The sequence below is a fragment of the Ochotona princeps genome, chromosome 30, assembly GCF_030435755.1.
Source record: "Ochotona princeps isolate mOchPri1 chromosome 30, mOchPri1.hap1, whole genome shotgun sequence".
In the NCBI taxonomy this organism is placed as follows: domain Eukaryota; kingdom Metazoa; phylum Chordata; class Mammalia; order Lagomorpha; family Ochotonidae; genus Ochotona; species Ochotona princeps.
In genome coordinates, this window is record NC_080861.1 from 16905832 (window position 1) to 16918161 (window position 12330).

Sequence of the window (12330 nt, forward strand, 5' to 3'; positions counted from 1 at the left end):
AAGTGTCACCCCGCATGATCCGTAAGGAGACACACAGGACAGACATCCCGGAAGCCGCGAGCGCCCGGGGCCACACCATCACGTGACCGCGACGGCCCGCCCCTCGCCTGCGTCCCGGGCGCCTGCGCCGCAGCTCCCGGAAGTAGCCGGACCCCGAGCGCACAGACCGACAGCGCGTCCGTCAGCCGGTCCGTCCGGCTGTCCGCCGCCCGGTGCCCGTCGCCCGCGCGTGCTTCAGTCCTTCCTCTTCCGTCCCGCCGTGTGTGTGTGTGTGTGTGTGTGTGTGTGCGTGCGTGCGTGTGCGTGGTGGAGGGGGAAGCTCGAACGGCGGCCAAGAGGCGCTCATCATGGCGACGTTCATCTCAGTACAGCTGAAAAAGACCTCGGAGGTGGACCTGGCCAAGCCGCTGGTCAAGTTCATCCAGCAGACCTACCCGAGCGGCGGGGACGAGCAGGCCCAGTACTGCCGCGCGGCCGAGGAGCTGAGCAAACTGCGGCGGGCCGCGCTCGGCCGCCCGCTGGACAAGCACGAGGGCGCGCTGGAGACGCTGCTGAGGTGGGCGCGGGGGGTCCCCGGGTCCAAGGGGGCCGCGGGGCCGGGGCCGAGCCTGGCCGGCCCCACCCGGGCCTGGCCCGGCGCGGAGGTGTGGTCCGCATTCCTTCCTGGGGAGCGGGAGCGGGCCTGGCCGCTCGATCGGCCGCCACCCTGCCCTGCTGGCTGCTGCGGAGGCCAGTGGGCAGGAGCGGGGCGGCCGGCTACCCCAGGCTGGCCACGTTTCACTCGGAGCTACTTTCCCACTCTTTGGAAGGGATGGGACGTGTGTAGAATCTTCCCCCCCACCGCCCGCCCCCATCCGCGGTTTCCCAGTCACTGCCTTGTGACTTTTCTTGGGTCACATTTAGGCTTCCTAAGTGTCGTTGCTTTGCGGGGGATGTAAGGGGTGGGGTTGAGGACACTGGATCAAATGTCCAGTTTGCTGTCCCTCGCAGGTTCAGGAGAATTCTGTGAGGTTTCCGGAAGTGAGGAGATACAGTGACTTGAAATAAAACTGGAGTGACAAAATGTCCCATGTAAGGCTGTTTAAAATTTGGTTCACAGTTGTGCGCAGGCTGTATTTAATGAGGGTTTCCTTATTACGGTCATCCGCCACTGCTGCCCTTGGTGGCGATCGTGTTTCTTTTGCCTCAGTTCCCTGTGTGGTGCTTGTCTCTCAGGAGAAGCAGGTGCACAGGAACGCGGGGTACAGCTAGGTCAAGGTGAGGAAGGACTGACATGTAGCAGTGGGGGGGCTGCGATCCGGCATCCGTGTGTTCTTCCCACCTCCGGGATGCCTTCTTGGCCAAGCTCTGTCCAAGTCTGGAGAGCCATGGCCAGGGGTGCGACCCCAGGGTGGCTAGGAGGTCTGTAGCACTTGAAATGTTAACAGGAGAGGTTGCCTTTTCTCGGTTCTGTTAGTGAAAATACACGGAGACCTCTGATTGGGCCGAATAGCAACAATGTAGCATGTTGGGGAAATTAGGTAATTCATTGGGTCACCCAACACATTTCGTTTTCCTCTTGTATCAAGGAAAGGTTGGTTTGGCTTGCTGATGGCTTGCCTCTGCTTTGGTTGGTAAGAAGGGATACTGAATAGACTGCTCAGAGAAATCAGGACTTCTTGGTGTTAATTTTACCGCTGAGAATTTAGCCTAAAGGATGCTTAGCATGGGATTTTTTTTTTTAAGATTTATTTTGTTTTTATTGCAAAGTCAGATATACAGAGAGGAAGAGAGAGACAGAGAGGTTCTTCTGTCCAATGATTCACTCCCCAAGTGACTGCAGTGGCTGGTACTGCGCCAGTCTGAAGCCAGGAGCCAGGAGCTTCCTCCAGGTCTCCCATGTGGGTGCAGGGTCCGAAGTGTTTGGGCCGTCCTTGACTGCTTTCCCAGGCCACAAGCAGGGAGCTGGATGGGAAGTGGGCCTGCCGGGATTAGAACTGGTGCCCACGTGGGATCCTGGCGGGTTCAAGGTGAGGACTTTAGCCGCTGGGCCACCGCGCCGGTCCCAGCATGGGATTTTACTCTGAAAGTCCTAGTTACAGAAAGGGAGAGAGAGAGAAAAAGGGAGGGGGAGAGATATTTTCCATCTGGTGAGAGAGACACGTTCATCCATCGGCTGGTTTACTCGCAAATGGCAGCAGCTGGCAGAACTGGGCTGGTCCAAACTGGGGAGCCTGGTGCGTCTTCCAGGTCTCTCATGTGGGTGCAGGGGTCCGAAATGTTGGGCCATCTTTCATTGTTTTCCTAGGCCACAAGCAGGGAGCTGGCTTGGGAAGTGGGCTATCTGGGACGTGATCCAGTGCCCATTTGGGATGCTGGCACCAGTAGGCAGAGGATTAGCTTGTTACACTGGTGGACATGGAATTTTTTTAAACAGTTTTTTTTTTTAAGATTTATTCATTTTATTACAAAGTCAGATATACAGAGAGGAGGAAAGACAGATAGGAAGATCTTCCATCCGATGTTTCACTCCCCAAGTGAGCTGCAACGGGCCGGTGCGCGCCGATCCGATGCCGGGAACCTGGAACTTCTTCCGGGTCTCCCACGCAGGTGCAGGGTCCCAAATCCTTGGGCCGTCCTCGACTGCCTTCCCAGGCCACAAGCAGGGAGCTGGATGGGAAGTGGAGCTGCCGGGATTAGAACCGGCGCCCACATGGGATCCCGGGGCTTTCAAGGCGAGGACTTTAGCCACTAGGCCACGCCGCCGGGCCCTAAACAGTTTTTATTTGGATAGCAGAGAGAAACACATACAGAGCTCGCATCTATTGCTTCACTTCCCACGTGCATGCCTTGATTGGCTCAGGCTGGACCAGACTAAAGACAGGAGCTGGGAACTCCGTGTGGCTGTCCTAAATGGTAGGCAGTGACCCAATTAGCTGAGCCATCACTTGCTCCCTGGCAGGGTGCATAGTAACAGGATACTGGAATGGGAGGTGGAACTGAGACCATCCAAGACACTTGGATATAGAATGTGGGAGTCATGATCAAGGTCAGCCCCTGGCACTTGCACAGCCATTCTGTAGAAGCAGCTAACTTTTGTTTCTTAGAAGTAATTTCTGTGAGGGCCTGTGCAGTGGCAAAACAGGCTGATCCTTTGCCTACAAGTTCAGCGTCTCATTTGGTTGCTGGTTAGTGTCCTGACTGCTCTGCTTACTTGCTTGCTGTTCTTCTTCCTCTTTTTTTTAGTTTTAAAGAGTTATTTATTTGTGAGAATCAAGATGGCAGAATAGGGGAAGAACATGTTTATACAGAGAAACATTAGCCAGTGTGAAACAGAGAGGGCACATTCCAGGAAATAGGAGAGGACAGAACGACAGCAGAGGGGCATCTGGAGACTGACAGACACGGGAAGGCAGCGGACACGATGGTGTGCTGTTGCAGTCACCAGATATTCCAGCAGCGTTCAGCCAGCGGCCACAGCTGAAACCCCACCAGCAACCAGGTGGGAAGGGGAGTTCACTGGGAGCTCAGCAGGTGGACCCAAACAAAGAACTGCCCGTCCTGCTGGTCTGTTTGATTTGACCAGGAGCAGAGACAGAGCGGCATGTCCCTGATGAGCAGTGCGGAACAGGGTGGATTTCACAGCTTAGTTCCCCCTAGAGCTGAATCAGGCACCATTTTGTGTAGGAAGGCAAAGGCTATGGGACAGGACTGTGCATGCACTGAGCTGGAAGTGAACTAATTTCTGGCTCAGTGAACTGCAACAATGTGGCATCCTACAGGTTCCATCCAAGATAGGTCCTAGTAGCCCTCAGACCTGACAGCCAGCAGATCAAGAACTCTAGTAGTGGTACCTCAGGCGCCATTTTGTACAGTGTGTCAAAAGCTTTAGGACTGCAGGGACAACAGTGAGCTGAGCTGGGAGTGAACTCACTGAGCTCAGAGCATTGCACTGGTCCCACAGGGAAAATAATACCGGCTTTGGCATTGTATGGGTCAAAATAGGTCTGTGTATCCCTCAGATCTAACAGCCAACAGGTTCTGGCAAGATCAGCACCACCAACAACCTAGCTATCATAGGACACCTGGTGTCTCCAGCTGGAAGTGGGAGAAAGGTTGTATGGACAACAGTGCAGCCTCAGCATGCTATCACAGAAAGTGGAGAGCGGTGAGTCAGGACCTGGGGCTATGGAGCCCATGGTGGAAGTCCAACATAAGAACCCAGACGTGGAACTCACTGGAAAGAGTGCACAAGTGACGAAACAGAGCTGTGTACCAAATACAGTAAGTAAAATTGAGTTGTAGATCTATGGGTGACACAGCTTAGAAACCTGCCCCAAGGAGAAGAATCTGACAACCGGAAGTACAATGACCAAGAGCAAAAAAAGAGACAAAGGCACAATGAATATTACTGAACACTCCCTTGCAAAGGAGCAAAAGCCCTTTTAAACCTCAGAGTTAACTGAGGAAGACATTGAGAAAATGGGGGAGATAAAATTCAAAACATCTGCTACAAAACTTTGTATCAATAACGAGAACTACATAATACAGGAGTTCAAAGGAATTTACAGAATATGTCACACAGGAAATGAATCAAATGATAACTGATATATCAAAAATGAAGAATACAGTGGAGCAAATTAAAAGTACAGTGGAAAGCCTCCGAAATAGGTTGAATGAAGCAGAAGAAAAAAAATCTCAGAATTGGAAGATATTTCCTGTCACCAGGGGGTACAAGCAAAAAGCTAGAAGCAGAGTTTGGTTAAACTAAGAAAAAGTATTCAAGAATTAAAGACCGTGTTAAAGGGCCAAACATAAGAGTTATGGTGCAGAAGGTGCAGAAAAAGAAGCTGGGTTTACAAATAAATTTAATGAGATAATAAGGGAATAATCTGGAGAAAGAATTGGGAAGCAACATACCAGAGGGGCACAGAACTCTCAACAGAGTTGACCAGAAGCAATTTTCACCATGACACATGATAATCAAGCTCTCTTCAATCAAATATAAGGAGATCTTTAAATGTGCATGTGAAAAAAACTCAATCAACATATAAAGTAATGACAATTAAGTTCTTAGGAGACTTCTCACAGGAAACTCTACAGGATACTGAACCTGGGTGCAGGGTCCCAAGGCTTTGGACTGTCCTCGACTGCTTTTTCAGGCCACAAGCAGCTGGAAGGGAATTGGGGCTGCTGGGCCATGAACTGGTGCCCAGATGGGATGCCTGTGTGTGCAGGGTGAGGATTATAGCCACTAGGCTACTGCACTGGGCCCTGCTCTCCTTTCTGATCCAGCTTCCTGCTGTGGCTTGGTAAAACAGTCTTTGGCACCTTACACCCATAAGAGGACTGAAAGCAGCTGCTGGCTTTGGATTGGCTTAGCTCAGGCCAGTGTGGTCATTTGCTGGGTGAACCAGTGCATGGAAGAGCTCTCTGTCGCTTTTTCTCTTTCAATAAAATATGCCTTTCAAATACAAATAAATCTTAAAATGATTTTTGTGAAGAACTGCGTAGCACTCAGACTTTGGTTCAGTAGTACTTTTTGAAAAAAACAGGATAGCTAGGGTTTTATGAACCCTCTGAGAAAAATGTGTTGCATGCATTTGGTTCTTAGCTTTGAGAAGCTGAGGCTGCTCAGGTGGGATATCACCATCAACTCGGAACTCCAGGGACTCCTTCTTTTTCTCTTGCTAGGGCTCAGTGTGTCAGCAGTTCCAGGTGCAGCAGTTACAGAGCTAGTCACTTGGAAGCTGTGTTTCTTAATCCTTCCCCCCTTTTTGGTAAACTGTTGGGTATACTACACCCTACTAAGTGTTACAGTGGAGGCACATATGAAAGCTCCTTGGATCAATATCCGGTCAAGTCATATTTAGAAATCAGAGTTGGGAAGTATCATTCAAATCAAGCAGAATATCTTTATTTTTCGTTTTTTTTTTTTTTTAATGTTGTGTTAATTCTTTTTTAACTTAATGAACTTTTAAACTAATGAGCCTTGAAAAAGACCGTTTAAGCTTTCATGTCGGACACTAAGCAGTGCCGTTCTTTTTTACTAACTCGTTAGTGTTCTATTAAAATTTCCTATAATATGCATTTATGATGCTAATATTAATGTGAACAGTGCTTCCAAACTCATTTTCTTGGTATCTCATCTTTTCTAAAGTGGCTTGTACTGAGAGTGGGTTGTAAGTGTCTTGGTGAACGGCGAACAGCATGGTGATTGGATGGGAACCCCGTGGGTTTTGTTTTTCTGTATGTTTTCTCATTAGTTTTGTGGTGATGGGTTTCTTGTTGCTTCCGCTCTGTTTCCTAGTCAGCTGTCTGAAGATTGTTCTGGAGAGGAGGGAGTTGGAGAGCCTAAGGATCATGCATGCCCTGGCTGCATCTGTTTTGAATGTGATGTTTGTGACAGGGTGAGATTTAGCTCTGTGTAGTAGATCCCAAATGAACAGTGTGCCAACTTACAGGACTTTTATTCTTCGAGACTTGGTGGCAGGGACCGGCAGGGACTGGGTGTCGTGGGTAAAGCACTGCCTGCTTTTCCAGCATCCCCTGCGGTTGCCAGTTTGTGTCCTGGCTGCTCCACTTCTGATTTAGAAGCAACAGTAGATGACCTGAATTCTTGGCCCCCTGTCACCCACGAGGAAGGCCTGGAATCAGACCCTGGTGGCTTGTCCCGCTAGGGAGGGAACCAGCGGATAGAAGACCTTTCTCTTCTGTCGTTCTGCCTTTCAAAGAAAAAGAAATTTAACAATTCTTTTAAGGAAACTTATTTATTTGAAAGGCAGAATGACAGAGAGAAACAGAAACACACATACATACAGCAAGAGAGAGAGAGAGAGAGCATGAGAAAGAGTAAGCAAGCCAGCGTGTGCTTGCTTCCATCTGCTGATTCACTCTCAAAGTGGCCGCAGCAGCCCGGGTTTGGCTAGGCTGAAGCCTGGAACTGCGTTCAGGTATCCCGCATGGAGGTCAGAGACTCAGGTATTTAAGGCTTGCTTTGCTTCTCAGGCATTTTCACAGGAAGCTGGATCTGAAGCCGAGTAGCTGGTGCTCAAGTCAACATCCCCAAGCCTTGGCTTAACCTTCTGTGCGATAATGTCTACACCAAAAACAGGTTTTCCAAAAATGTATCTGAAAGATGAAGAGACAAACACAGCTTGTCTAAATGGTTGCAACAGGTATGAGGGGCCCAGCAACTTACTCCCTCTTTGCTGTGACAGGGACCCAAGGACTTGAGCCATCACCATCCACCTCCCAGGGTGCAGGTGAACAGGAAGCTAGAATTGCAAGCGGAAGTAGGACTGTGAACCTAGTCATGGGGAAGAGGGGTGTCGTGGCAGATCCTGCCTCTTCTGCCAGCGCTCTGTGGACAGATTGCTTGTTCTTTCTTTCTTTTTTAAACAATTGGCAGCTGGATTGCCTTCCCCCCTTTTTGTAATTGGAAAGTCAGATAAACAGAGACAATGAGGAACATGTTGTGATGAGACAGAGAGGAACATCTTCCATCCGCTGGTTCACTCCCCAAGCAGTTGTAACAGCTGGAGCTATGCTGATCTGAAGCTAGGAGCCAGGAGCCTCTTCTGGTCTCCCACACGGGTATAGTGTTCCAAGGCTTTGGGCCATCCTCGACTGCTTTCCCACGCCACAAGCAGGGAGCTGGATGGGAAGTAGAGCTGTTGGGATTAGAACCGGTGCCCACATGGGATCCTGGAGTGTGCAAGGCAAAGACTTAAGCTGCTATGCTACTGTGCTGGGTCCAGATTTATTTTTCTTTACTAATTTGTGGGAGTTATTATTGGAGTTGTTGTTTTTTATCCAGTGTGTATGTGGAAAAGACCTAGTATGTTTCTTGAATCTTGTAATTTATGGGGTCTTCTTGTGACACAGAAGTTCTTACAACATGTAGTTTCCTCATAATCTGTATTTACAGTTTTTCTCTCTAATATTGTGAATCAGAGCTGAATGCTTCCCCCCCAATTAAGATAGGCTAAAGTTTGTAGTCATCTTTTCTCCTTCTAAAAAACCAAGCCTGACCCCTCTGATGGGCTACAGCTCCCACTGGTGAGCATGAGAAGCAGGGCTGGGAGAGGCTTGGCTGAATAGGCAGTGGCACCTGCCAGCATAGAAGTGTGGGCTGCACAGAGGGTTGGTTGGGCAGAGCTAGGCTGCAGCAGCCATGGGTGCTTACGAAAGCTGAATGAGATGTGGGACAGACTGTGGCAGGCTGCGGCACATACCGACACGCGTAGGAGCCAAGGCTCGGGGTGGGCCTGGTGGGCACTGGGGAAATCACAGGATCTGTGGTCTGAGTGCGGAATGCCTGTGTCAGAACTGCGCCTTCTTGGTTGCTGAAGCCGGTGCAGTGGGTGGCATGCCCAGATGCACATCGGGGACACGACAGGTTGTTGAGGCCTGCAGAGGACGTGTGGTACTGTGGCAGAGGATGGAGGGCAGAGCGAATTGGACAGCTCTCCTAGCCAAGCTTTGACAGGAAGTATCTGGGCAAATGGGGACTCTGAGGTAGACTATGTCAGCCAGTGGACCTTGGCAGGATTGGCTCAGCCTTGGAGCAACGAAATCACTAGAATCTCAGACCTGTTGAAAGCACTTGAGCAGTACCCTCGGAAGATGGGGACACTGGGATGACACTGGTGGCTGTCCCCCATTCCTGGCTGCTCATGGAGTTAGGCTGCTGGGTGGAGCTTCTTCCCTCCTCTCGCTTTCCTTCAGATACATGAAGAAGAGAAAGAAAATTGGAAACAATGTTTCATCCACTTTCCCCCCTTCCTTGGCCCTTCCCACCCTAATCGGTTGTCTTCGTGGGCATATGTCCTTCTCAACTATGTAAACATCAGTTGAAAAAAAGCCTGTATTTTTCTTTGTTCTATAGCTTTTTGTATTTAGTGATTAGTTTACGTTTTTTCTAATTCACCTATTTTATACCTGTTTTTTTTAGTCTTCATTGGTTGCTGCTGGTTTTGATACGTATAATATTCTTTGTGTTAAATAATCTGGATCCTGTTTTATTTTCTTTAGGTTTTGTACAATATCTGGACAGACTTGTCTCATCCTTTTTTATGTTGATATTTAATTGTATTATACCAGTGAAATAAAATTAATGAAACTGTTATAATTTTTGAACTATTTTCTAAGCACTAATGTTTTACATACCAGGAAAGAAAATATTGCTGTTCCGTTTTCCTTGACAGCTGTTGTTTGTGTCCTGATTGTTGGTTTAGGGGTGAGGCGACTGAGATAATATTAGTACTAATGATGGTGCTGCAATTTGTTAATCAAATACTAGCGGGGAGTCTTTGTGGGCACACACTACAGCAGGCGCCAGTTCCCAGGATGTCAGGAAGTGTTCTGTGTGGTCCCTGGTCTCAGGGAATGCATGTTGTTGGCAGCTTTTAGTTTGGCTCAGTAATTTTGTTCTGCATGGATGAATAAACATAAAAATTTAAAGGAAGTTTTAAAGTCTGATTTATTTTTCAGTGTTTTGGTCTGTCTCATATTTAGTAAGATGTCTGTTTGGTCTCTCTCATCCTTCTGTGTAGCCATAAAAAGAAGTCTCCTGTGGTGTGTGTGCAGAGCTTGGAGCCTGCCCAGCCAGCTTTGTGGCCGAATTTTGCTAATGAAGGTCCTAATTCCTCGACTCCCTGATTAGTTACTTTCTACTGTATGTAGTGATTCATTAATAATTTTATTATGACAAATTGGGTGCAGATGGAAGTAGGAAAGTCAGGTTCAGGAAGGAGGTGTGAGTCTTGGCTGGCGTGTCTGGCCGGCCTGCCCTGATTGCCGTGTTTCTGCTTCTGGTTGGTAGTCTCGAGTTGTGTATGAGGGAGGTTATGTAATTTGGTAGTGTTACTTTGGCTAACGTGGATTGATTGTTAGTAATCTATATGTTTTTCTTCAAACTTAAAACTGGAATTCCTAGAGAGTTTTTTCGCCCTTGTGAGAGCTCTTACTGTTTTGCTTTTCTCCCCTGGCCCTTCTTCTCCTGCCCTGCTTCCCTTTGAGGGCGGAGATAGACTGAGATCCATTTGCATCCCAAAGGTTCACTTCCTGAATGTCTGCAGGAGCCTACCCAGACTGCAGCAGCTAGACTGAGATCCATTTGCATCCCAAAGGTTCACTTCCTGAATGTCTGCAGGAGCCTACCCAGACTGCAGCAGCCAGGGGCCGGGCAGTCATCTGGGAAGCCACCTGCTTGACCCCGAGTGTGCCTTAGCGGGAAGCTAAGGATTGGAATTGGAGATTTACAGCCAGGCACTCTGGTATGGAATTCTGGTGTCCGCAGTGGCATCTGAACTGCTCTGCCAAATGCCCATTCCCCCGTGAGATTTAAAAAGGAGTTGTGTTATTTACTGTAAAGTGATTTTGTTAAGTACTGGACAGCATGTGGAAAATACTTCTACATAGTTGCAAAATAAGCTGTAGCTCCCACAGATGAATTGTTTTCTAGTACTATTCCAAGCATTTAATATATATTGTATCTTTTGTGTCTTAACCTTAGAGAGGATGTTATCCTTACTTTAGGCGGAGTGTGGAGAGATTGCATAACTTGGAGCCTGAGTTGGGATTGGATGCCTCATTTGGATGTCTGGGCTGAGCCCGCTGAGGCATTAATTTTTTCTATAGTTCACACACACACACACACACACACACACACACAGGTGCTGAGTGCTGAATTGGCTTCTGACTGCTCCACGTCCCATCTAGCTCCCTCCTTACGTGCCATGGAAATGGTAGTAGTTGGTGACTCTAGTACCTGGATGGTGTTCTGGCTGCTGGCTTTAGCTTGGCTGGCCCTGGCTGTTATGGCCGTTTGGGGAGTGAACCAGCTGATAGAAGAGCTATGTCTCTCTGGTTTCAGATAAGTAAAGCTTTCAAAAACACGTACTCTTAGTTCTAAAGTAAAATTCATGAATATACTGCTTTTCAGTGTAGTGTTCCCCTGAGGTACCTTCCTGTCCCCTGACCCTGGCCTAGCAGGCTCTGTGGGAATCCTGCCCCCTCTGCTTTTGTTGGAGATGTATCCTGGACTAGAGCCTGCCGATGGACATGACAGGTGGTGCGGCAGATTCCCCTTCTCTGTGAGCTGAGGTGTAGGCTGGACCATGGAGGGTGGCGTATGGCAGACTTACACTGAAAAAGCAGCTCACGCCGTGGCCACTGTCTTTTTAAAGCATTTGTTGAGGTTTGATCCATACTCGTTGTTGCTGACCTCCAGTGCCTGCCCTTGTATTGTACTTTGATTTCAGCTTCCATATTCGGTCCTAAACTGGCCAAGGAATGCATCATATGGTTTTTAGTCATTTAAGTATAGCATATAAACTTACTGTTTCCTCATACAAGTTCAAGTTCAACGGCCTCAAAAGCTCTGGAGTGAAGAGAATGAGTATGACAAAATATTTATTCTTTTTAGTCATTCTTTTTTCGATTCATTTGTAGAGCAAGTAAGCACGTTTCCTACTACTTTTTACCTGCTTATTCCGTAGCAGGGCTGGACGAAGTAAGGCCCGAGGTGCGTACACTGTATTTATTGTCTCTGGCTATTCCCGCATTTAGCCCCTCAGTCTTGGAGGCCTGCCTGGAGTGTTCCTCTCTCCTCCACTGTTCTTCAACACCTGTCTCCTGGCCAGTGGCCATGCCTCACTCTTGGCTTGGCCTGCCCTGGTGCCACTGGCACAATGGAGTATTCTGCTCACAATGACTTGGCATTGAATGGTGGAATTGGTGATCCGTGGACATCAGTGCCAGGTGCCCAGGCTGAAGGGCTGTGTCAGCAGAGAGAAAGGTGTGCTGGGATTCGAAAGTCACTGAAACAGAGGGTGAGGGCGACTGTTGGCCCTTCTGCCCCCAGCCCTGCCAGGGCTACTCTCCAGCAGACAGGGCACTGTTTGCATGGACAACATCAGCAGTGGAAACGCTGTGTGCCTAGTGTGTTCACCCAGTCCGAAGGGGTGCAGGGATGTTTATGAATTTGCATGCTCCCCTTGATTGTGCCTTCCCCAGCAAAGCCAAGACGTCTTCAGTCCCTGCTTCGTAGTGGTATCAGCCTCGTTACCAGATACCCTTAGACACACTGTTAACTCAGGCCGTTGGCACTTGCTGTTCCCTCCCAGCTGGCTCGTTTTGGGCTATCTCCTGTTCAGTTTCAAAGCTGAAAATCGTAAGTTTTACTTTTCAGAGCTAGGAAAAGGAAGATACTTTTTGAAGGCTTTGCTTTATATGGATTCATGTGCTTGGAGCTCGCAACAAAACAATGCGCGTGGAGACCCAGCCTGTGCTGTCATGGAATTCAAGTCTTCGGAGTCTTTAAAACATTTTTCATTTTGAAAGGGA

The 12330-nt window shown here is 48.6% G+C and overlaps 1 protein-coding gene across 2 annotated transcripts in view; it reads left to right on the plus strand.

Annotated features, from left to right (window-relative positions):
* The first annotated feature begins 141 nt into the window (after positions 1-141).
* Positions 142-12330, plus strand: part of PDCD6IP (programmed cell death 6 interacting protein) — a 53691-nt gene continuing 41502 nt past the window's right edge. Inside the window, exon 1 of one of the 2 annotated variants that reach the window (XM_058657146.1) lies at positions 142-556. In XM_058657146.1, the coding sequence (XP_058513129.1) occupies positions 348-556 (209 nt within the window). In that variant the 5' untranslated portion in view covers positions 142-347. The remainder of the gene's footprint in view (positions 557-12330) is intronic. The other variant, XM_058657147.1, reaches the window with a different exon arrangement.